Source organism: Chenopodium album, chromosome 20 (assembly GCF_948465745.1).
Source record: "Chenopodium album chromosome 20, dcCheAlbu1.1, whole genome shotgun sequence".
In the NCBI taxonomy this organism is placed as follows: domain Eukaryota; kingdom Viridiplantae; phylum Streptophyta; class Magnoliopsida; order Caryophyllales; family Amaranthaceae; genus Chenopodium; species Chenopodium album.
Genome location: NC_137853.1, coordinates 12,926,839 through 12,952,545, shown reverse-complemented (window position 1 = coordinate 12,952,545; position 25,707 = coordinate 12,926,839). Strand labels below are relative to the sequence as shown.

Sequence of the window (25,707 nt, the reverse complement as noted above, 5' to 3'; positions counted from 1 at the left end):
TGAACCGTCCTCTAGTTTGATAATATCCAAACGAAGATCTGAAAAAGAAGCACAAATTCAAAACACTTAGTTAATATACCTCACTCCAAAACTCATCACACTTAAGACAGGAAGTTTATCTTTGTGCCAGCCACTCCTAATCCACTTTCCTGATTCTCCTAGAGAATCCTTTAGCACAAAGAAAAACCTCGATTTCCATGACCTGTCTTGGGTTTCATATCCAAGGAAGGGAGGAGGGTTGTATGAGGCTCTTTTGTATACTGTGACCCTGTCAAGATCTTTTTTCCTTAACTCATAACACCTCACGAAGTCAGCAGCATTCACTCTAGTCTCCCATTTAGCAGTAGCCTCATTCACAATTGCTATCAAATTCCAAACCGCAGGCATAAGCTGCCCAGGGCTCAGATCAAACGTTTCAAGAACTTTTCTAGCCAGGTGAGAGAAAGGATAGGTAAAACCATGCCTAAAAGGGTATTCATAGAACACGATGTTATCATCGTTGCAAAGCTATGGCCTATCATCTGGTCCAGGCGCAATGAGCACAGCAGATTCAGGGAACCCAGCTGCTGCTTTCAGCTTTCCCAAATCGGCCTTCGTAACCTTGCTAGCTTTGTCCTCATTAGCTTTCCCCATCTTATTTTGGTTCACTCTCAAGTTCCTATTCGTATGTCTATGACATTTTTTCTTAGCAACATGCTTAATTTTTACCATAATTGAAAACAATTTTCGCAAGAAAAATCGAAGAAAACAGCAAAATTGAGAGAAGAGGAACTCAATTACTTACCAGGACAGAAGAAATTGACAAAGTTTGACTCAACTACAGCAGAATCCAAGCTTAAATTGCGCTACCTCTTCGTTGATCTTATTCCCCCAATTTTCGCAAAGAAAAACCCTAGATTTTCTAAGATTGTGTTTATCGCAAGAGAAGAAGTAGTTGGAGGATTCTTGTTTATCTATTTATAACGCATTTAATGAGTCTAATGGCTTGAATTTATCTTCTCAAGAGTGTTTATCTTTTGCAACGGACTAAAGATTATCTTTGAGATAATACCCTGAATTTTTATCTTTTTAAAATACAAATTCTTTGAAGCTTGCCTCATAGAAGTCACTGGAACATCTAAGAGACAAGCTGGGGGCTAACTGTTGTGCTGAAATTTTCACCTATGAATTCTTATGTTCTACAGGTAGTCAGGTTACAGGTTACAGGTCAAACGAAGTACAGGTCAAAGATAGCTACGAAGTTGATGTCCAGGAACCAAACAAGCTGAGCATAATCTCAAGGAATATTCTCCAGAATCTTTGAGTAAAGCCTCTACCCGTGGAAATAGGAACCATTTTCTACAACCTAGCCGTTGGAGAAGACCAGTTCAAACCAGGAAGTCTTTGACCAGGAAATATGGAGAAAAAGAAGGAACAACTTCAACCCTCAATCCCGAAATCCTAGGAGCAGTAAGGAAGTGCCGTTGAAGAGATCCCAGAAGGTTTTCCAAGCATATAAGAGGAGAGACGACCATAAGGAAAGGCATCACAAAATATTATAGCCATAATTATTAAGTACAATCAGAGATCTATTATTCAAATGGCTAAATTGCAACCTACATTGTAACCTGTAAAACTTGATTACTTAGTGGATTGGTGGACTCATAGCCACCCGCAGTTTTTACCCTTATTCTTGGGGTTTTCTGCGTCACCATCTCTTGTGTCTTCTTCCCCTTTTCCCCTTTTTCGTTCTCGTGGATTCTAATCTTGCTAATTTCATCATTTTGATCTAGCTGTAATTATCGTAACCCAGGTCGAACCTGCTGATCAGTTTTTTGACCAAAACGCATGGTGAAGCCTTTACATGCGGCTCGAGCGATCCTTGACTTGCAAGCTGCGAAACCGGGTACATCGAGGTCGAGGGGTGTTAAAAGGAAAGTGAACTACTGGGAAATAATGGCAGATAAGGAATTTGGTAGCAGACAATATGGGGCAGCTACTACGGTGATAAATCAGCGGGTGGTTACACCCGCGGCTTCTCAGCTGATCCTTGGATCCAACCCATCACCACCACCGTCTCCTCGACCACAGCGCCTATTTGCATCAAGGATACCCCATCGCAACCGGAAATAATTCACCGGTAACATATTCCTTCTCTGATCTTATGCTAACTTTCAATAATGGTATTGCATATATTTGCATCAACCTAATCAACTTATGGAGTTTATAAACTTCATTCGTTTCATTATAGTTGTCACGTCGTTCCGACGACTTCCGCCACTTTTCACATAAGCTATTGCAACTTTATTCTATGATTTAAGCAGTCATAATACTACGTATATGATTTGTCTGGAGTCTGGACGCATTGGCAGATCCAGGGGGTACATAGAGTTACAGCTGTACCCCCATTCCGCCCAAAAAAAAATACTGTTAAGATTAGAGACCGCCTTTATGTAATAGGCGGTCTCTTAGGTACTGCGCCGCATCACCGAATCAGCCTCGCCTTTTTATGTTTAATTTAAAGAGATCGCCTATGTAAAAATTTGGTCTCTTAGGTTATTTTTTTATACCTTCCATGCTAGAAGCTTAGGAGTTTCTGAATAGTACTTTTGATCAAAGAGAGCTACTGTTACAAAAACAGGTCTCTTAAGTGACATTGTTTATTTTTTCCGCAAGAGGATTTGTACTTTTTATCAAAGAGACCTACTGTTACAAATAACAGGTCTCTTAGATAAAAAAAATCTCCTCACATTTTTATTACTTAATTTTAAGCCTTAGTGTCGGAAGATAGGGTGTATAGTACACACAAATATTAATACAAATATACAATAGTAAAATTATTTATTAACTCAAAATTTATTAGTTAGGAAAAAATTATTACGCTCCACATATTACTTTTTATTTTGTAATTTGTTTTTTTATTAAACGAATTTCGTACCCCCATTCCCCAAATCCTGGATCCGCCACTGTCTGGACGTCTATATTATTATTAATTTATTATGGTGTGTTATTATTATTATTATTATTATTATTATTATTATTATTATTATTATTATTATTATTATTATGACTCCTAAACATAACATTGTCTATTAATATCTTTAATTGTCTATCAAAAAAAATTATAACAAAATTTAGATTATGAAATCCGACATTATGACTAATCTAATGATATAACATACATTTATTATTTATTTTTTTTATAATGATATACAGTTATTTTATAATGTAAAAGAAATTAAGTCAAACATATAGTTTATAAATAGTACAAAAGTCAAAGTAATGCATTTTGAAATTAAAAACTGGAGGAGTCATTTCCCTATCTTATAAAAAGTCGAAGATGACTCTTAGGAATAGTGTGCTACCAACTATATACCCTTAAAAACGTGTACAAAAATGTGTATTTACTTTTTTACCCCCACTAAGGACCTGTTCACATTTACTTAATTTCAGTTCAGTTCAGTTCACTTCAGCTCCAATCAGTTCAGTTCAGTTCAGTTCAGTTCACTTCAGCTCTTAATTTCCCTCTCACATAAAATATTCATTTCAGCTCAATTCAGTTCAGTTCAGTTCAGTTCAGTTCAGTTCAGTTTAGCTTCAATCAGTTCAGTTCAGTTCAGTTCAGCTCAATTCAGTAAATATGAACAGCCCTAATATGTTTTCTCTCATTAATATATTTAATGTTTTTTTCATTAAACATCTGATCAATTGGTCATCAATTAATTCAAAGATTTTTAATAACTTTTTTTTTAACAAAAAACTTATAAAGTTTGTTTGTGCCAAAATCAATTTAGGATATGTCAAAATCATTTCCCTATTATACCAATTACTTTGAAAATAATTAGTTGCGGTGTGGTTTTAATAATTCAAACGTTTCCAACAACTGTCTTCAACGTCATATCAACAACTGTCTTCAACGTCATATTACGTGTCAAATGAATAAAATATTATTCATGCTCATCATAAAAAGGCACGTACGCGGTACGTAAAAATGTTCCATAATATTAGTTGTATATGTTTTCGTAAAAACCCTGCTTGTATTTACTCAAAAATTCTCTTATCTATAATCATCATGTAGATCAATCTGAGGTAGCATTTGATTCGACCCCAATTATGCACTCAAAATTACCTCAAACCAGAATTCACTCATGAAAACATAGATAAAAACATGGTGAAGCCTTTACATGCGGCACGAGCGATCCTTGACTTGCAAGCTGCGAAACCGGGTACATCGAGGTTGAGGGGTGTTAGAAGGAAAGTGAACTACTGCGAAATAATGGCAGATAAGGAATTTGGCAGCGGAAGACAATATGACGCTACTATGGTGATAAATCAGCGGGTGTTTCCACCCGTGGCTTCTCTGATCCTTGGATCACCACCACCGTCTACTCGGCCACAACGCCTAAGGCGCAACATCAGAAACTCTCGTATTCTGTCTGCCTTTTTTGTCAAGGACACCCCTTCACGACCGGAAAGTACACTGTTGAATTAATCCTCCGGTAATATAATCCTTGTCTCTTACGTTAACTATAATCATTATTGGTGTTGCCACCGCACTTGTTCTAATGCGACTAAGGCAAATTGGTACAGAGTAAATGATAGTGACAACTGAAGTCAAACAAAAATTAAAAAGAAGTATTTAGGCCCTGTTTTCACCTTAAAACAATAATATTCAATAAAATTAATTTCAGTTTAGTAAAATTAATTTCAGTTCAGTAAAAAAAAGTTCAGTTCAGTAAAATTCAGTTTTCTTAAAGAAGAATTATAATAGAAAATCAGTATAAATAATTTGAGTTCAGCAAAAATAATTTGAGTTCAGTAAAAATAATTTAAGTTCAGTAAAAATAATTTCTGTTCAGTAAAAATAATTTCAGTTCAGCAAAATTAAGGTGAAGAGAACGGGGCCTTAGAGTTTACTAGTAATAGTTATCTTGTATCTAATTGCTCTTTATTTGTATTTAAATTATGCAGGTTCAAACAATCCAACAAGATAATCGCTCGACCTTGCGACAAAAAGGCCGAAAAATACGAGGGAAGAATTAGGTTGAATTTGAATAATACTCCTAATTCATGGTTCATACAGGCATATGTACCAGGCCACAAAGGAGTGACATTTTCAAATACGAGTATATAAATAGTGTGAAAAGAACAATCTCTTAAAATGTAAAGGACATATAGATCTTTTGATATACTATTTTAAAAGTCCATTAAATTTAAAAGTAAGTATAATGTACTGTTTTTGTCACATTATGCTCATGGCAAATTGGCAATAATGAAATGTTCTTTGAATTATTTATTTATTTATTTATTTATTTATTTTTTATGTATCATGGCTAAATATAAATAATAACATAATCAAATTCTTTTTTTTTTTTTTTTAGTAAACCCACAAAGCATATTCTTTATTAATACTAGGTATATTCTTTAGGTTTGAAAATTAATCATCAATAGAAGAAGTCCCAAAAATATTGTTAGCAACAAAAAAGAATGCATAGTCATTAAATTATAAATGATATTTTAAAAACATATCTCTTATTTTCTTTAGTTATACTCCCTCCATATTTTATTACTCGTACTTTCTATTATATCTCCTATATAAATTGTATTTAAATGTCAATGTCTCAATGTATATAATATTAATTTTAATCATTATAATTTATACTTATTGAAAATTAAAGATATTTTATTATAAAGTTGTATCACCATATGTGCCCAGGAAAACTTAATCACTTATTAAAAAAAAGAGGAGAGAGAGATTGTTCCCTCTAGGGTTTTCCCTTGGGAGGGTTTTTTCCTAGCCTCTTTTGCTAGGGTTTTTTCTTTATTTTTTCTTCAATCCTTCCCTACTTCTCTTCATCTCCTTCATTCTTGATTTTAATTTGTGAATTTTGTAGGGGCTTCCACTGGTTTTTACCGGTGGAAAGCCCCAATTTCTCTTTAATTGCTTTCAATAAAAAGATACCATCCTTAAGATGGTGTTCATGGTAGAGGCTTTTATTACTTGTTTATTGAAGAATGAAGATCGAAGGTTTCGCAATTTCTACCGGAGTTTAGAAGACCACGGAATTATATTATTCATCCTAATAATTATGCATCTGCAGATCTTATGCCGAATTAGAGCGAACTCACAGATTGTATTGCTTTGGATGAAGTTTTTTGTTAAGGCTATTATCAATCGATTCTGCGATGTTATTTTTTAGGGTTTTATATATTTTTGTTGGAATTTTAAATTTCTCAAAAATTGATTGTAAGTGCTGTTTGGCTATTTCATAAATGAAATCTTTAATCTTCTTGTCAAAAAAAAAAAAAAAAGAGGGAGTACATACTTTGAAATTGCAAATTTTCAATTATCACTAATTGTAAAAAAAATGTACACAATTATTGTTTTGTATGGGCGGTTGTATCATGCGCATGGTACACTCGAAAGAACATCACCCTATAAATAAAAGAACATAACTTTTAAATAAAAGAACATTACCTATGAATAAAAGAGCATAACTTATAAATAAATAGATAAATAGTAGTTATAATAATTTATTAATTATACATTACAAACAAACGTAGAACGAGTACATCATGTTTTCTGAAAAAGAACATTACATATAAATAAAAGAACATTACATAGAAATAAAAGAAAATTAGCTTTTGGAAAAAGAACATTACATATAAAATAAAGAATATTATATATAAATAATGGAAAAATGCGACTACCCAAACCCATAGAAGCAGATGATAAACAACAATGATAGTGCCAAAAAGTCAGTGGCAGAACATAATTTTTAAGTGAGGAGGGCCAAGATCATATTTATGTATGTGTAATTTCGCAACTATTATTAAGTTCGTTTATTACATTTACTAAAAAAAAAATAATAATATGAGTATGACTCTTTAGTAAACTGAATTAATAGTGGCAATCAAGCAAGTAGAACACTCGATTGCAAATTCTTTAGCCAAATGAAAAAAATACCTATTTCTCAAATTATGAAAAATTCAAATATTTGGTTATGAAATTCAAATTTTAGAGTGTTAAATCTACTTACCTAGTACTACTTAAAAAGGTGTTTGCGAGTGATGAATTAAGCACATAAAAGCTATAAAAATCAAGAAATAAAATGAAAGAAGAAGTTAGAGGGAAAGGGGAGAGAGAGAGAGAGAAAGTGTGTGTATCAAAGAGAGAGATAGAGAATGAATGGATAAAATGAACATTACATATAAAATAAAGAGCATTACATATAAATTTCTTATAAAGAAAAAAAACATTACATATAAATAAAAGAAAATTAAATTTGTCGTTCTTTTATTTATATGAAATGTATTTCCAGTTGTATATCATATATATATGGTACACCCTACTCTACCATAATATTTTCATACTGTATGTACAAGTTATTTTAAACACATAGTCTCATCAATTTAAGTAATGAACTAGTATGTATTTCGGGCAATACCCCAAATTGCTAGTTTGTACTTTGTACTTCTTTAATTTAATAATTATATTCAACTGTTTATATAGCTAGTGTGTGATACGGGCGTTGCCTTGGATATTACGGTTTTTTTTTTTTTTTTACCTCATATGTATTTATTTTCTAATTTGAAAGGAATATAAAAAGTTAATTATGTGAAATTTAAAACATTAATAAAAGTTGGTTGAGATGGTAAGTGTATAACCTTTATTTGTCAGGGGTTGCGGGTTCGTATCTAGATCAAACCGTAATTTATTTATTTTGTTAATGTTGCATGTACTTTGAATAGTGGCTAAAAATGACAAGGCATGATCAACATCTTTTGATTATTCTAGGTAGCGTAATGTTATTTTTGTTAATCCCTTTGAGACTATTATGTATAACAAAAACAAAGTTCGAATATTTTAAGAAAACATTTACATAATAAGTTGGAAATATTTAAAAATAGTCAAAACTAGGATTAATTTTGGAAAATTGTTGCAAGTCGGGATTATTTATGTCAACTTTCTAGTTTTGGAAAATTGTTGCAAGTCGGGATTATTTATGTCAACTTTCTAATAAATGTCAACTTTCTAATAATATAGTGTGCAGGACATTGGTTATACAAAATTCAAACTAAACACCAACTGACATCGATTGGTGTAGGTTATGTAGTTGGTGGTGCAGCTATGAGCCTATGAGAATGTAGTTGGTGCGGATCGATAGGTTTGTTTTGGTACGGTAATGGTTGGTGTGGATCTGAGAAAGATAAAGATAAGAGAAATAAATGTGAAATGGTAGATGGATGATCAAACTCAATCAAAGAATTAAGTTTCTATTTCCAATAAATGTATTTTTTTTTTTTTAAAAAAAAAAGAAAAGAAAACTCAACTAAAACGGGTTAATAGGTTGTGTCAGGTTTGGTTCGGGATTGAGCCACAAATTAAATGGGTTCGAGTTAAATTTTCGGATCACAAAATTTGTTCAAAACCCACAACAAATAGACCCGGGTTTGGTTGGGTAAAAAGTAACAGATTTAGCCCACTCATATATACTTAGGGATGGGTAGTCAAGTAGATCCGTTGATAATAATTGTCTAGTATTTATTGAATTCATTTACACATTTTAAATTCAATTAGCCTTGTGGCCCTAGTAATGCACGGGTTATTCATATAAAATTGCATTGAGAAATGAGTGAGGAAATATCAACAAGTCATTATATGGTATAATATGTAATCAGAAACATGATTAAAGAAGTTAAAATTTGGAACTTTAATTGAAAAGGAGGTTTAAATAGAAGGTAGGGGCTAAAATTAAAGAGAAAATATGGCAAGGTTGATTTGATCAAGAGGAGAGATGAAGATGAAGGGATGAAGTGTGTATGAAAGATGAAGTATAAGTTTGATGAAAGAATTAAAGAAAGATGGTGTAATAAAAATTTAATAATGTAAGAAGATATGTGGTACTTTGGGTAAAGAAAAAGATAGAGAAGCCTAACAAGATGGGGACATGTGTATTTCTCAGTTATAGTTTTTAAATACTAAGGGTATGTTCACATTTACTGAATTGGATTGAACTGAACTAAACTAAACTAATTGAAGTTGAAATGAACTGAATAGAGGTTAAATGAATATTTTATGAGAGAAGGAAATTAGGAGCTGAACTGAACTGAATTGAACTGAACTGAATTGATTGAAGCTGAACTGAAATTAAGCTGAAGCGAATAGACCCTAAGTAATATTCTAATATAGATATAGATTTTATTTACACATATACCAAAAATTTTAAAAATTAAAAACTTCTAATATGTGTAATATTCTAACCTGAAGAAAATTTGGGGACAGAAGGAATATAGATGTGTCTAGGATTTTAGAGTACCTGGAACGAAAGAGATTCATATGACCAATTAATTGTCATAATTTTTAAAAGTTTATATATTATTATTAAAAAAATAAAAAAGAAGAAGAAAAAAAGACAAAAGGTACTCAACTACTCATACTTGTGATTGTGAATGTATCCCGTATATAACTTGCTTAATTCAGTTCTTAGTTTCTGATTCTCAAGCTACTGATGATAATATGATAGTACTGCCAGCATATTGCATTGTGTACTTATATAGGCGCTATTTAAGCATTAAAATAAAAATAAAAAGTCCAATGATGCGACAGGCTTACAATTGCGTGCAGAGCATTAACAAGACTCGTTCATTCTACACGTCATTAAAGCAAATAAATTAAAATACGATAGTGCCATAGGAAACCCATATAGAAGCTTCATAAAGTTTTGTTTATACTTTGTACTCTTTTCATTCCCTAAAAGAGGATTACATTTGACATCTGAATGAGAAAATGTAAATTTATCTTCTTAATAAATAAAAATCAAATGATTAAAATGTAAATGAATGAGTGAATGACTAATTTTATTAATTTATTAAGGAAAATTTGCGAGGAAGGTCCTTTTAAGTGGTCGACCTTGTGAGAAAGGCCCTTTTATAAAAAAAAGTTGCACAAAAGGTCCTTATATCATGTTTGGGTTGTGAGGAGGGTCCTTTGACCATTTTTCGGTGTTGACTTTTTTATTTTCCGGCCAAAAAAAGCCACGTGTAAAGCATGTGACTTATTAAGTTCCCTTTTTTCCCTTTTTTCTCTCATTGTGGGAAGATTAGCCTTGAATTATACTTTGAAAAGCATTCAATTTTAATTTACGGGATTACAATTGAAGTTTTGGTGTTAATTGTTTTCACAAATTATGTTTAATAAGGGAAAAAGAGGGAAAAGAAGAGAAAGAAAAAATAGAACTTAGATGTGACTTTTTTTGGCCGGAAAATAAAAAAGTCAACGCCGGAAATTGGTCAAAGGACCCTCCTCACAATCCAAACATGATATAAGGACCTTTTTGTGCCACCTTTTTTATAAAAGGGCCTTTCTCACAAGGCCAACCATTTAAAAGGACCTTCCTTGCAAATTTTCCATTCTAATGATTTTTCCACTTGATTAACAAATTTTGTTTAACAAGAAGATAAATTGGAGCAACCTCCATATTAATGTTTTTTGCGTTCTCCTTTAAGGGCCTTTAACAAATTCGTTTCTCATGGGGGCATTTTTGTGAATAAATCAACAACTTTTTCAACTTTATTCAACTGTGGAGCCCACAATATTGAAAAAGTTGTTGATTTATTCACAAAAATGCCCCCATGAGAAACAAATTTCGTTTCTCACCGTGAGAAACAGGGAATTTCCCCTCCTTTAATGCTAAGTTAGCTAGTGTATCACGATACCTGGTTGAGCCACGCTGAGAGTGAACTCCAAAGCAACCACTTTGGGGTGGATGATCATCTTCATCTTTAGAATTTTCCCACCTTGAATATAATTGAGTATTTCTCGAGCATCCATCGTTCCTTCTCTTAACCTTCGCTCATAGATTATTTCTCTTGCATCTCTCTTCCGGCTCGACTAGCTTGACTCTTGTCGTGCTATCAGAGATCGATGTGGTAGTGACGCCGAGATTCTTTCTACTGAGGTTGAGAGGGTGCTCGCTGGGGATGAAACCAGTGAGGTTGAGGGCTATGCTCTGGAGCGTTCGCAAACCTACCTTGCTCTTCGCCCTGGTCGACAAGTGCTCTCAAGCTCTGCTCAAGGTTTTTGTTGATTTGGCTGTGAGTTGCTCCAAATCCCGGCGAGTAATTAGCTAAGGGCCATTTACCTTGCCTACAAGTTCACTTTGAGCTTTGGGTATGATTTCCTCAACTGCATGGTTATGACGAGCTGAGAAGACTAGATCTACCCTATTTGCATCTTGATGCCGATTAAAGATTCAAGGGAATATACATTTTATAGATTAACAACTTTATTTATTGAAGTTGTTATTACTGTTCAATTTTTTAGGTTGTTTAGGCTGCATATTCTCTCTTTTTTTTTTTAATTATTATTATTATTATTATTATTATTATTATTATTATTATTATTATTATTATTATTATTATTATTATTATTATTATTATTATTATCAACTATCTTATTTTTTTTTAGAAAAAAAGGATTTTTGTCGAAAAAAAAATTTATTGTGTACGCGACATGTGTACTTCAGAGATAATGTTGGTAGAGCTGTCAATAACCAACCCGAACTAGTGAATTCGAACCGTTTCGAAAAGGAACTGAACGCTTAGAACCTGTTATTTTAAAACCGTAAACCGATCCGACTCGATTTTTTTAAGCCTGAAACTGAACCGACCCGAATGTTTGAGAACCTTTAATGAACCGTACCCGTTATCAAGCCGAACCGATACAACCCGAACCAAGTACTTCTGAACCCAATAGCAACCCGACCCATTGTAAAGTGAAACTGTTTAAACCCGACAAAAACTCGATAAACCCAAATCATTTACAACATGTAACTAGTTAGGATCAAACCGTTTATAACCCGTAATAAGTTATTATTCAAAAAAGGAACATAAAGCTAAACAACTAATTAATACTCTGTATGATCTTCTGGAATAACTAATTAAAGAATGTTGAGGATATACTAGAAGATATACGTTAACGAAACCCTTTTGAAACTGGCAAAATCAATTGTCAAACCGACTGAGTTCAACTCAAACTGATTATGACCTGAATCGATTACAACCCCACCCGATTAGGACCCAATATGTTTTGACCTGAAACCCGCTTTAAACTGACAAACCCCGTTTTTAAACCGACTGAATTTAACCCGAATTGATTATGACCCGAATCAATTATAACCCGATCCGATTAAAATCCGACCCGAAAAGAAATTGTAATAAAAATAAACCAAACTGAATTGACCCGAAATAATTTAAAACCTAACCGAACTAACCCGATAATAATTCCAACCCGTTAAAAAGCGACCTGTTATAAGCCGAAAATCAATAAACCAAACCGCAAACCCGATTGACACCCCTAGTTGGTGATTACTTGTATTGATTTATTATAGATAACTCTAATCTAGATTCGTGGCCTTTTGCTTCGCTTACTAGTCTTTTTATACCTAACATGGTTTGTGTATTGTTTTACCAAAATCGATGGGAAAAAAAAAAAAAAAAACCACTTGTTCTACGTAATCTAGATCACCGTGGGCTGGCCTCACTGCCTCAGACAGAGAGGGAGCACATGATCCACAAACAGCGATTCATCAAGAAGAGAAAATGATTAACTTTTTATTTATTAACCTAACCAAATATCAATTCTCATGGTTTAGTTCAAAGTTTACGAGTCATATACTTGAAAGTTGGGAGGTAAGGTAAGAGAATCCTTACTTTTTAGTAATTCTCACTTGGTAGAGAATTAGAACCTAGACCTCTCGGCTCTAAGACAAGTTACTTACCAAGTGAGCTAGCAATTTCTCGATAATGAAAATTGTTTTTTTAAATAAGTAAGATGAACTACTCTATTGTTTTAAAACCTCTCACGTGTCAACCTAATCGAGTTTGCGGGCTGATGAGAAAGCGATAATTGGAAGCCCGAGTATTATGTTGCAAGTTGTAATAACCAAATAGCATACTAATTATGGGGCAACTTTTCTTTTATCTTCTTTCTTTTGGGGTGGTGGCATAGTAATGGTTACATAATTAGAATGACTTTGATAAGGGTTATAATAAGGTCTTGTGTAGCCAAAATTAGAAGCAATTGGACAATTTTTAATTGCTATCAAACGCTTAACATTAAGACTTTAACTCGTAAATAAAATGCACGTTCTAACACTACTCTCTACTACCAAAGTAGATGACCAATGGATACGATTAAAAGGCAAAAAATCCCTAATTTGATCACTAAAATGCTGTTATATAAACAGCATTCCAACTATGTAGTCCATTTGTACTATTTCGTGTATATTTGAGGCCAAAATTAAGGTCTGGTAAGTGGTGAGCTGAAAACCTTGTTGGAGTCACTTTGTGCGAGAGTAGACATGGCAGAAGACGAGATTTGGGCTACTCCTCGATATCAAGAACCCTTTAATTTGTTAGCTGGTGAGCTCTCAAGCACATTTTACTTCATTCGCTAGAATTTTATTTATTTATTTATTTTTTGGTGTTTGGTAAATAGCTGCTAACATTAGCTTATTGACTATTAAATAAGCTAACATAAGGTGTTTGGTGGAAAACTTATTCAAAGATCTTATTCCACTTAATAAGCTTATTTTCAAAAAGCTCTTTTAGGAGTTTTTTCAATCAACTTTTTAAATTTTTATGGTGAAATAACACTTATACTCTATTTAATTTAAAATCCTATATGAACTACCTTTTCCCACAATTAGCTTTTTGGTCATTTTTAATTAGTCAGCTTTCAGCAATCAATTATTTACCAAACACTTTTATATAATCAACTAATAAAATAAATTAGTCAAATCAGTTAATACAATCCGCTAGTCCAAATCAGCTAACACAATCAAGTTCAGCTATTAACTTTTCACCAAACATGGCCCTAATAAAAACACAGTAAATAAAATACCTATGTAATACACTACCTCTAGCTGTATTATCACAGTTGACCAAATTTTCTAACGATGAGCCACCTCAAAACACCCCTAAACCACCATCTCGTATCCCAAAACTACCCCAACCGACTTGAAGTATCCCCCAATCACCTCGAAAACCACCTTAAAAGTCAACTCTTGCGGTGCTTTTGGGGTGGTTTGAGGTGGGTCAACATCGGGAAATTAGGTCAATGGTTAATATTTGACCAGACTTGTTATTTTACAACATTTTAACTTTTATTAATAAACAACTTTTTACAAAAAAAAAAAAAAAAAAAAAAAAGTTTAGATATATAGTTTCTGACAAAATCTTTGTTTAAATATAGGGTTTGTGACAAAAAAAAAAAATCATTTAAAATATTACATTGGCATATTACAATTACATGTTTGAAGTTCCATGTTAAAGAGATTTGTTAGAATAATGTGTGAAAAACACTGCATATCATGTTACAATATCTAAGAACAAAAGAAATACTTTATACTTAATATGCAGTTGAATTTCGCAAATGGTTAACGGCATTGACATATATTGATATGTTTTACTGTATTTGTTTCAATACTGACATGAAAGACAGGAGATGGTCAGAACACTTGAACTACGGTATACCGCTATATAAAGCTGCACTAAGGGGAGACTGGGAAGATGCTCAACAAATCCTGTTCCTGCATCCAGAATGTATTGCTGCAAGGATCACAAATAGGGGTGATACTGCTCTGCACGTCGCCGCTGTTGCAAGGCGCACAGAATTTGTGTCACGGTTATTGACATTAATTGTACGAGCCGACAACATTCACCTATTAGCTCTGACAAACAATATTGGAAACACAGCACTTTGCCTAGCTGCTGCCTCTGGTAATGTTGCAATTGCAAAGATGATGATTCATCATGACAATGAGCTGCCACTAATCCGCGGAAATCAACGTTTGACACCCCTTCATATGGCCGCTTTGCTAGGCCATCGGGATATGGTTGTATACCTCTTACCACTCACCTTGATGTATCTCTCACATGAAGAACGGGTTTTTCTTTTTATAAGTACAATCAATACTGATTTATATGGTATGTCATCCACTCGTCTTACAGGCCTGCAGTCGTAGTGTGTATATATTTGAGCATATCTTGGATTTATAATTGATTTAAACTATGTTAAATGATCAAATGCAGATATTGCTCTTGAGATGCTAAGTAATCATCCGGAATTGGCAATTGCTCGGGATGAGAACAGCAATGAGACACCACTACATGCTCTGGCTACAAAGCGTCTGAAGTCATATAGAACTCAACTCAGAAAATTCTACATTAAGGCCTTGCCTGTATTAGGGGTACTCATTACAAGGGTAAATTGTATTGGGGAAATTGATACTAGAGGACTAATTAAGGGAGAAGATTTCAAGGAAGTAAAATCAGACAAGGTTTGGTTTAAGTGAAACAAATAATGGGAAACGGATGATTCTTTCAGACACTTGAAATAAGATTCATATGAACATGCTTTTTTTTTTTTTTTTTTTTTTTTTTTTTTTTTTTTTTTTTTTTTTGAAAACAAACATGCTTTTTAAAAAAAATTAATAAAATTTAAATACACTTTGATATCAAATTAATAGTAGTATTGAAATTCAGGACATATATCACTGGATTTTACGGATCAACTTCACACATCACATCAAAATGTTAAGAAGTATATTAAAATTAATCATCAAATTTCAAAAAAAATGGGAAAAAAAAAAAAAAAACAAAACAAAAACAAGAAAAGCCCATCTAATAATCCAAATATAAAGTAAAAAAGGCAGAAACCAAATAATCTTATAAATTTGAAACTAAATTATTCATTTGAAACAGATCAAGTATCAAATAACAATTCACGAATGTGTCAAACTTCGAATTCGATTATTCTTCAAAAATAAAAAAAATAAAAAATTCGAAGTTGATGATAAGAACAATCATTAACCAAATACAGAGGAAATTCCCGTAAAAAATACAGAGGAAATATGACTTTTTTTAAAAAAAAAAAAAATACAAAGGAATTTCAAAGAGAGAGAATAATAGTGGAGAGAAAATGAGTGAGCGGCTACAATCAGTACAATGTGAAAGGGATGAAGTTTGGGTTATAAATTTTAACCCCTGAATTGTTCCCCTAGGGGGGGCCTGGGTAATGTATTACCCTCATTTTGGGGGTAAAATGTTCAGCCCAAATTGTTTCCCCCTATTCCAGGCAGTGTACCATGGTCAGTAATTATTAAGCCTTAAATTATTCCGGCCCATTTCCGTCAATCCAGGCAGGGCCTAAATGTCAGTTTTTTCTATACCCTTTGATGATAAGTTTATAGAACTTTGAATTATTGGCTTTCTGTGAATTGAAAGTTGATGAGAATTTACACCAGTAACAAGTCTAATAGAAAATTATATGCCAAATTCAATTGACAATTTACAGAGGATTTAGAAGTTTACTCTAGTGCCTTTCAGGCTAGTTTGACATAAAATGTGTTGAAATATAATGACACTTTACAAAATTGAGTTATTAATTAGTTACAACCACCTTAAAATTTTAATTGTTACTTTGACTATCATATCAAACCACATTACAAAATACTTTGTAGTAATAAAAATTTGCTACTGCATAACATTGTTGGCCTATGGAGCATTGAATTTATATAGTCTGGTTTTAATTCTGATATCTAGATAACATTTTCGGAGGCAATGAGGAAACTATTCAACAGCATAAAGCTTTTCAACTATTGGAGCGTGTTTGGGATCTAGTACTACAGCAAAGGCTCGGTAACATAACAGAACTGATGGAACACCCATGGCAGGTACTATTTGAAGCAGTAGAAGTGGGAAATGTCGAGTTTGTGACAACGCTACTTTGTTCCTATCCAGATCTAATATGGAAAATGAATGACAGAAGACTAAGTATATTTCATATTGCTGTTAAATATCGCCGAGAGAAGATATTTAGGCTGATATATGATATAGGGGCCATTAAGGATTTGCTGGCAATATATGTGGAAACTGATACTCATAATAACATGCTTCACTTGGCAGCTGTGTTACCGCCTTCAGATAGACTTAATAACGCTGTATCTGGGGCTGCTCTTCAAATGCAGCGCGAAATGTTGTGGTTTAAGGTAAGTGAGTAAGTTCTCATGAGTACAGTGAACATCAGAATTCAGAAAAGCTAAAAATTCATGCTGTTTCTGTAAACTTATCAGGTAGTTAAAAACCTTGTACCTCAACTTGCAGAAGATGAAAACGCTGCAGAGAAAACACCGCGTGCTTTATTTACAGAAGAGCACAAGAAATTGAGGAAAGAAGGAGAAGAGTGGATGAGAAAGACAGCTAGTTCTTGCAGTGTTGTTGCAACTTTAATCGCAGCTGTAGTTTTTGGAGCTGCATTAAAAGTGCCTGGTAGTGATAATGGAGCACCTGACGACGACCCTCTGAGTCATGGTGGGTGGCTTTGGGTGTTTGCAGTATCAGACTCCCTATCGTTGGTGTCATCAACTGCTTCAATACTAATGTTCTTGTCGATCCTGACCTCAAGATATGCAGAAGAAGATTTCCTGCAGTCTTTGCCTCGCAAGCTAATCATAGGCCTTACCTTGCTTTTCATTTCTATAGCAACTATGATGATTGCCTTCACTGCGACTTTTAACATCATTTTTAAGCATGGTTTGTTGTGGATTGGCACCGCTGCTTTAGCCTGTATACCCATTGTCCTATTCACGGTACAAGAATTTCCTCTCTTATTAGAGGTTTATCGTTCAACAATAGGAAATGCTTTCATTTTCAAGCCTCAGCATCAGCTCTTTTGTGAGGTTCATCTTCCGAATAATTAGAGCAAAGGGGAAAGCAAAGCAGTCACACTAATTAACTATGGAACATTGTTAAACAAAATTTGGACAATGATTCTTGAAATTCTTATTTCCAACTATATTATTATTGTTTCAAATATTAATACCTCTAATCCTTAATGAAGAAAGCATAATAAACATGTAGGAACGGAGAAAGTAATTAAGAATATTTTTTTTTTATTTTATTTCTATTATTGCATCTGATAGTGGTTGAGTTGGTCCTCTAACAGCATCTATTATTTCAACAAAGGGTGAGGTCAGTTGGGAAGTGCTCCCAATTCAAGGATGAGGTCTATTTTTGTTACTTGCAGTTAAAATAATACTCCTCATCTACTCTAAACACCCACCCTCCCTGCATTTAGGCTCTATTGACCTCACCTTAAAACAATAAAATTCGTAAAATGGACCACTATATATCAGCACGTAGCAATTTTAAAGAAGAATGTCTATAGTTAGGAACTATTTGAAGGACCTCCAAAGGCGGACCGCTATGAATTAATCGACAGTCGGTACTTTTTTAAAGAAAAATGTCTATCTTTAGGACAACTGGTAGCGTCAATTTTACCTTACAAGAATAAATGTAACAACTAAATTTAGACTGCGACCGTATATCAACACTAGCAAACACGCGGGAAGGGGAAAAACCTCTTGGCTCTAAATGATTTAAGAGCTACGACAGTTGTAATCACAATCTAATATCCTTACATCAAGGGTTACACTTTAGCAAGATATAACTCAATAATAATATAGTCTTCTACTCTTCTAGTCCTAACAATGATGATTAATTTTTAACACAATTACATACACTTTGTATATCATTAAAACTCAACTAGATTAAGCTACCAGAATTTGCATTGTTAGCCAATGCTAACATAAACTCTCTGTAATCCCCTGCAGGAATGGCTTGACATATTGCATCTCTAAGTTCCACCCCATATTTCTTCCTGAATACCTTTTGGATATCACCCATATCAATCTCAGCTCGGCTCACCATCAACCGCGTCAAGAATCCCTTGTTCGTTTCCTCGCCTCTCATCATGCAACTTTGCAACATCTACAAGCACCATACCACAAATTAAAACAATCATAACTTGCTATTTGAAAACAAAACATGACACTTGTTATTTTCATTGAAACTTATATACCTTGGCATAGTATTTGGGAGGGTCTTGAATGCAATCCACTAAATTTCTCAATGAGTCCTCGAATTGTGTCGAATTAACCTTCTTGAGTTGCTGCATTACAATGTAAAGGCCGGTATGTTAGGATCTTCAAATTCATGCTTATATATGTAACGGAAAGTTGATGGTTGAAGCCAAGAATGATCAAGAGGTTGTACCACCTTAGTGTAACTGTGGCCGAAGATGCGTTTATACGACGAAAAGGTGAGTTTAAGCTGAGGGATACTTCTTTTACTTAGGATTTCAAGAACTACAGCTTCATTAATGCATCCAGAACTTGCTTCCCCTGTTTGGTAGAGCCTCATTGCATCACATTTTGCTATGTCTTGGCTAACATCAACATTGTGAGCTTTATGGGATGTTGCCAATGCTACCAAAATCTATAAATAAACCAATAAAAAAACATTCCATTAAATTTTTTGTATACAATTAGTCTGTTACAACTTACTATTGTACAAAATTTTACATGCACTTGACACTTGAAATTACTACTCCCTTTGTTTTGATTTAAGTGCCTAAGTGCCTAAGTTTGATTAAACAAACATGTCAATGGAAAATTTTGACCAGTTATATCATTAATTATTAATAAGTATATATTATAAAAGTTCAGAAACTATATATTAAGATGACTCTAAGTACCCATATATATATATATATATATATATATATATATATATATATATATATATATATATATATATATATATATATATATATATATCAAAAACATTGATCAAAATGAGTTATATGAATAGTGCAAAAAGTCAACATGTGACAATTAAAATAAAAACAGGAGTACTTCGCACGGGGGCGGAATCAAGGGGGGCTAGGGTAGGCCATGGCCACCCCCTTGATTTCCTATAAAAATTAATTAGTGGTGGTTAGCTCACTTGGTTAAGCATAGATCATGTGTGAATCCATGACTGTAGTGTAGTTGTAGTGTAATTGAGTGTTCGACTCTTGCTTCTGTCTTTTTAAAAAAAAATTCTTTCATTCACAAAATTTGTTAGTGGGGCGTATTGGGCTTAAAGAAAGGCTCCATTTTGTAATTTTTCAGTTATTTTATTTATTTTTTTTTTTTTAGAAATTTATGCAAAAATTTCACACATATTTATCATAAATTTTAAGGGGGTTAAAATCTTATGTGCTGACCATTATCTAATGAGAAATTAAAATAAACATACGTAGTACTCTGTATTTTATATTGGCTTCCCTGATGAAAAGTTTCTGGTTACGCCATTGATTTCGTATTAGTTTGAATTATTAGAAGTAACATAACTCGAATCCAGAATAGTCGAAGATCAACTTTGGGATATGTAGTTTGATTGTCATTTTTTGCCGTCCAATATAACTAAGGTCTTTAGGGGCTTTCCTACGGGTTTGGCATAATGCTAAATTTTCATCCTAGTGGTTGATTTACTAGACCATACAACAAGTGATTCGAAAGGATAGGTCACAATTTGTTGATGTCCTTTCGACTCCAAATTCCATCCATATCAATTCACGGTGTTAGAGATAATATCGGAAAATATATGTGTGATATATTTTCCGTATTGATCTTATTAGGAGAATAATATATTTAGGTTTATTATATGTTAAGATATTATTTAAGTATATCTTTTAGGAAGATTGTTTCCTATCTTATGTTCTTAGGTTTTGTATAAATACTCAACCTATTGATGAATAATAAACAAGCAATAATACAAAAGCCATTATATTCTATTTCTCTCTAATTTGACATGGTATCAGAGCCAGGCCCACGATTGGGGCCTTGCTAAAGTATACTGGGCCAAAAACACTATGGACAGCTCACATGTGAGGGGGAGTGTTGAGCCCATGAACAACCCACATGTGAGCATTCTTCTTGTCCCACACTAAACACTAAAGGGGGAGTGTAGTGGTTATGAAATCCCACATTGAAAGAATTCAAGAGTTACCACCACAATATAAGGCTAAGGGGCTACTCCCCTCATTGCCATATGGTTTTGAGGTGGAACCTCCTTGGTCTTGTAAAGTGGTGGACTTACACTCTCCCGTAATGGGTGCGGCCCAGACCCGTATTTAACATGGTATCAAGAGCAGGTTAGATCTTGGGATACTTCACAAAAATTCTCCCCCTGCCGGTGGGTTAAAAAATCAAACTCACCGGCGGGATTCATAAATTTTACCCAAAAATTCCGCTGTGCAATTTTTTTTTTCTTTTTTGTGAGTTTATTCGAGCATGATTTTGCTCTTTTGGATATGAGTTTGGTTTTACTCAGAAAAACCAATAAGAGATTTGAGTGTGGTTTACTCCGAAAAACCAATAAGAAATTTGAGTGTGGTTTACTCTGAAAGACCAATAAGAAATTTGAGTGTGGTTTACTCTGAAAAACCAATATTTGATTGGAGCTCGGTTTTGCTCTGGAAAAACCAAAATTATTATATTTGCAGGTTCGAAAAGAATGACGTTCCTATTTGATTGATGACACATGAGTTCGAAAAGATGAACGTTCTCATCAGTGAAAAAAAAAATTGAAGGCGACATCACAAGAGTGTGCATCTCGGCTTCAACAATTTGAAGAATTTCCAATCGCAACGTTCGTGTTATTGCCGTTACGATTGCGGGAGGGTGTTAGAGATAATATCGGAAAATATATGTGTGATATATTTTCCGTATTGATCTTATTAGGAGAATAATATATTTAGGTTTATTATATGTTAATATATTATTTAAGTATATCTTTTAGGAAGATTGTTTCCTATCTTATGTTCTTAGGTTTTGTATAAATACTCAACCTATTGATGAATAATAAACAAACAATAATACAAAAGCCATTATATTCTATTTCTCTCTAATTTGACAGACGGACAATACACCCTCCGTGTTTTTTTAAGTGATACATATTGACCGGCACATAGTTTTAGACAATTTAATTGACTTAAATAAAATAAGAGATAAGTGGGGTAGTGGAGTATTAAAAAATTGTTAAAGAAAGATAGTGGGGTTAATAGTCTATTGAAAAGTAATAAATGTGAGAGGAAATATATAATAAAAAAGTAGTAGTGGGTTTGGGTGGGGACCATGAGAGGAGAGAGATATAATATTTTAATATATTGTTTTGCCAAAAAAGGAAATGTATCACTTAAAAAAACACGGCCGGAAATGAAAAATGTATCACTTAAAAAAACACGGAGGGAGTACTATTGTTTGCATGCCAGTCATTGTTTTGTTTACTTCTTTGTTGAAATTGTTCGTCCTATCATTATTTGCATATTTACTAGCTACTTCTTTTTTTGGAATGGTTTTTGTAAGGATCTTTTGAAAATATTCTTTTTACTGCTTGGCACTTATGATGAAGGGATCCATGCATACTAAGGGCCTGTTCCGATTAACTGAAATCAACTGAACTGAATTGAACTGAACTGAACTTATTAATTAGTGATTTTTAACTACGGATTAATGCTCTTTGATTATATATTACTATACCTATGTGTATATTATTATTATTATTATTATTATTAATTATTATTATAATTAATTATTGATTATTATTATTAGTATTATTGTTATTATTATTATTTATTCATGATTATTATTATTATTATTTATTGATAATAATAATAATAATAATTATTATTATTATTATTATTTGTTGTTGTCGTCGTTGTAATAAGAGCTTAAAAGAATGAAATTTGGCTTTATATCATTAGCAATATCATTAGACATAAGAGCTGAGCTGAACTGAACTGAACTGAACAGAACTGAATTTCAACGAAAGAGAACAGGTAATTTCCTTCTCTTATAAAATATTCAGTTCAGTTCAGTTCAGCTGAGCTCAGTCAATGAGAACAGGCCCTAAGGCGGTTTTCTCAACTTTAAGAGTAAGATACGTAACAAGCCACCTCTTAATAACATAAAAAGTTCTCTCAAAAAATAAAAAAGTCACCCAAACATAATACTCCGTGTGATAAATTAGCAGCCACACTTCAATAGTAAAAGAAATCAACAGTCAAAAGATACATGAAACTACCTAACACTTTTTTGGTGCAAACAAAGAAACATTAAGCAATACCCATACATTCAAGTTCGGACAATTTTTTGTGCAATCTCTTCTGATCCCTCTTTTCCACATATGCAAACACGAGCCAACTCACAAAAGGTTGTATAAGATGTACAGTATACTCCTGTCTTTAAACTTTTTTGTTTTTTGGGGATTCGTGTTCTTTTCAAGAATTGAAGTTTTGGCCGTAATGTTCCATTAATAATATAAATTAAAAACTGGGATTTTGTCAGTTTTGTTTAAATATATACTCCATATTTTTCTAAATACACGACGTAACTTTTATAGTTTTTATTAATACAAGATTAGAAAATTAATGTCAAAAATATGGAAGGGAATAATTTTTTTATTATGCCTTATAAATGACAACTATAATACCAAACAAAGCACACCTTCTAAAGAGTGTATAACAGAAGAAAAAATCAAACAATATAATAATACTCAATTTCATAATCATTTAAAGTATAATCAGCCAAAAAAAAAACAAAATACATTGTAAAGTAAGCATAGTATCATACATACCTTTTGGCAAGGATGAGGAGGCTCTAAGCTGACAATATCATGATCAAGTTGCCTCTTAAACCTATTTTGATAAGCCTGATTAATCATAAGAATATGACTTGATTTCCTACCAACAAATATTTCAACCAAACCCTTAAAATCAGTCTCATTTTCTTCAAGTGCATTCTTAGCAAAACAAGCATCTCTTTCCCATGGATCAACCATCCATAACAACAAGGCCTCACATGTTGCGACCGAGAATTTAGTCTCCTCATTATTACTTGATTTACCACTCAACATAATCTTAACCCTCTGCAAATGACTCAATAAATCTTCATTATACATTGCTTTATAAGTCTCCCTTATTTCCCTCCTCTCGGCTTGTGTTGATCGTGTCGCGAGTGTTTGTACCATGGTGCTTAGCCTCCCCCATGACTCGTATATCGCCTTACAATCACTCTCATAGCATGAACTTTGATTCTTTGAGTAGTTTGGGTAAGCCATTTCTTTAAACTAATATGTTAAGTTTTTCTAAGGGTTGTTTATTTGGCTATATAATTTGCATTTATATATGTGAGTATTTATAAATGTACTTGGGGTGCAAGGAAAGAATATGGCTTTTAAAAGTGAGTAGGATCCATTATAGAAGGGGGGAAAAGAATGATGGGTTATAATATGAAAAATTAGAGTTGGCCTTAAAAATACAGGTGGACTAGAATTGGCTTCTAGTGAAAGTTTTGTGACTTTCCTAGTAGACTATGACTATGATGAGTGTGTATTGTGTAATGAACGCTTTGTAGAAAGATTTCTTATTAGACTTTCTACATTTTCAATTTCTTAATTGATTGTCTCTCTTCTGCTTTTCAGTTTGACTTGTTGACCCTCACATGCCTTTTACTCAATTCCTTACTCCAAACGTTCATGAATATTTGCAAGAATTTAATTGATTTGGACACTGTTATTACAAGTGTCAATTCAGGTATCCAAATGAGAGTGATGAGGGATGGCTCATGTGGTTTGAGCTTCTTTTCTAATTCAAGAGTATCCTGAGATCAATTCTCATCATCCGTTATTGTGGCTCATGTGGCTTACTAAACACTAAAAAAAATCAGGTGTTCTGATCAAGTTCATTGAGGCCAGGTTGAGTTGGGTTTATTTTTAAACTTGAGTCCTACTAAATATTATTGTGCCCACACGATTCAAAATTGAAATCGCATAATTTTTAGATCGGGTATGATTTTGACACCTCTAGCTACTATCCACATATAGAGTATTAACTTTGACTAAACTTGATCATCCTATTTAAGAAAATTGATCAATTGTTATTCGCGAATCATGTACATATTTTGGCAAACGTGGTTAGTAAGGCCCTTCGCCTTAAAACATAATATTCGGTAAAAATAATTACAGTGAACTAAAAATAGAAATTATAAGTTCAATTTAGTAAAACTAATTTCAGCTAAGGGTCTGTTCTCATACGTTGAAATATAGTTCAGTTCAATTCAGTTCAGTTCAATTCAGCTCCTAATTTCCTTCTCTTATAAAATATTCATTTCAGTTCAGTTTAGTTCAGTTCAGCTGAGTTCAGTCAATGAGAACAAGCCCTAAGTAAAGATAATTTTTACTCGGTAAGTTTAAAGAAGAAATACTAATAAAGAATCAAAAAAAAATTTAATTGTAGGACTTTATACACTACTAAAAATGAAGGTTTTTGCGACCGTCTCAAACGGTCGCAAAATATAGGGAAAACGGTCGCTAACAGTATTTGCGACCGTCAACGGTCGCAACAAGACGGTCGTAATTTTGATGGTCGCAAAAATTGAAAATTGCGACCGGTTGACGGTCGCAGATTTTTTAGCGACCGTTTTCCTAATTTCAACGACCGGTTGATAAACGGTCGCAATTTTTATTTATAGCGACTGTTTTATAGTCGGTCGCAAAAAAAATCAGATTGCGACTGTCTTGGCGGTCGCAAAAATTATTAAAAAAATAAAAAAAAACAGAATGTACTACCCTACCCAGCCCATCCCACTGCTATACACCCCACCAGAAACTTTTACCACCGCCGCCACCGCCGGCATCTCACCCTTAACAACCTTAACCCCCCACCACCACACTAAACTAACCCACAAAATCTGACAACAAAAATCCAAAACAAAACAACAAAACCCACATTGAACAAAGATCAAAAACAAAAACAAAAACGCACAAAATCAAACAATA

At 33.3% G+C, this 25,707-nt stretch overlaps 2 protein-coding genes across 2 annotated transcripts; one reads left to right on the top strand and one right to left on the bottom strand.

Annotated features, from left to right (window-relative positions):
* Positions 1-14,474: 14,474 nt before the first annotated feature.
* On the top strand, positions 14,475-17,744 carry LOC145596817 (uncharacterized). The gene is made up of 4 exons (XM_081653012.1): positions 14,475-14,970; positions 15,076-15,255; positions 16,588-17,033; positions 17,118-17,744. Exons 1-4 carry the CDS (start codon positions 14,475-14,477, stop codon positions 17,742-17,744), a joined length of 1,749 nt encoding a protein of 582 aa, XP_081509138.1.
* Positions 17,745-18,315: 571 nt separating this feature from the next.
* On the bottom strand, positions 18,316-24,256 carry LOC145599287 (annexin-like protein RJ4). The gene is made up of 4 exons (XM_081655684.1): positions 23,506-24,256; positions 19,102-19,320; positions 18,905-18,994; positions 18,316-18,813 (listed from the first exon to the last, which is right to left on the bottom strand). Exons 1-4 carry the CDS (start codon positions 23,986-23,988, stop codon positions 18,589-18,591), a joined length of 1,017 nt encoding a protein of 338 aa, XP_081511810.1. The 5' UTR covers positions 23,989-24,256; the 3' UTR covers positions 18,316-18,588.
* Between the last annotated feature and the right edge of the window lie 1,451 nt (positions 24,257-25,707).

What these genes read in the sequence shown, in the direction of transcription:
- LOC145596817 (XM_081653012.1), top strand. Translation starts at nt 14,475, where the DNA reads ATGAAAGACAGGAGATGGTCAGAACACTTGAACTACGGTATACCGCTA. An exon ending in AATCAATACTGATTTATATG is followed by an intron (nt 14,971 to 15,075) that starts GTATGTCATCCA and finishes GATCAAATGCAG; the next exon opens with ATATTGCTCTTGAGATGCTA. An exon ending in GCGAAATGTTGTGGTTTAAG is followed by an intron (nt 17,034 to 17,117) that starts GTAAGTGAGTAA and finishes TAAACTTATCAG; the next exon opens with GTAGTTAAAAACCTTGTACC.
- LOC145599287 (XM_081655684.1), bottom strand. Translation starts at nt 23,988, where the DNA reads ATGGCTTACCCAAACTACTCAAAGAATCAAAGTTCATGCTATGAGAGT. An exon ending in CTCCTCATCCTTGCCAAAAG is followed by an intron (nt 19,321 to 23,505) that starts GTATGTATGATA and finishes GTTTATTTATAG; the next exon opens with ATTTTGGTAGCATTGGCAAC. An exon ending in CTCCCAAATACTATGCCAAG is followed by an intron (nt 18,814 to 18,904) that starts GTATATAAGTTT and finishes TGGTGCTTGTAG; the next exon opens with ATGTTGCAAAGTTGCATGAT.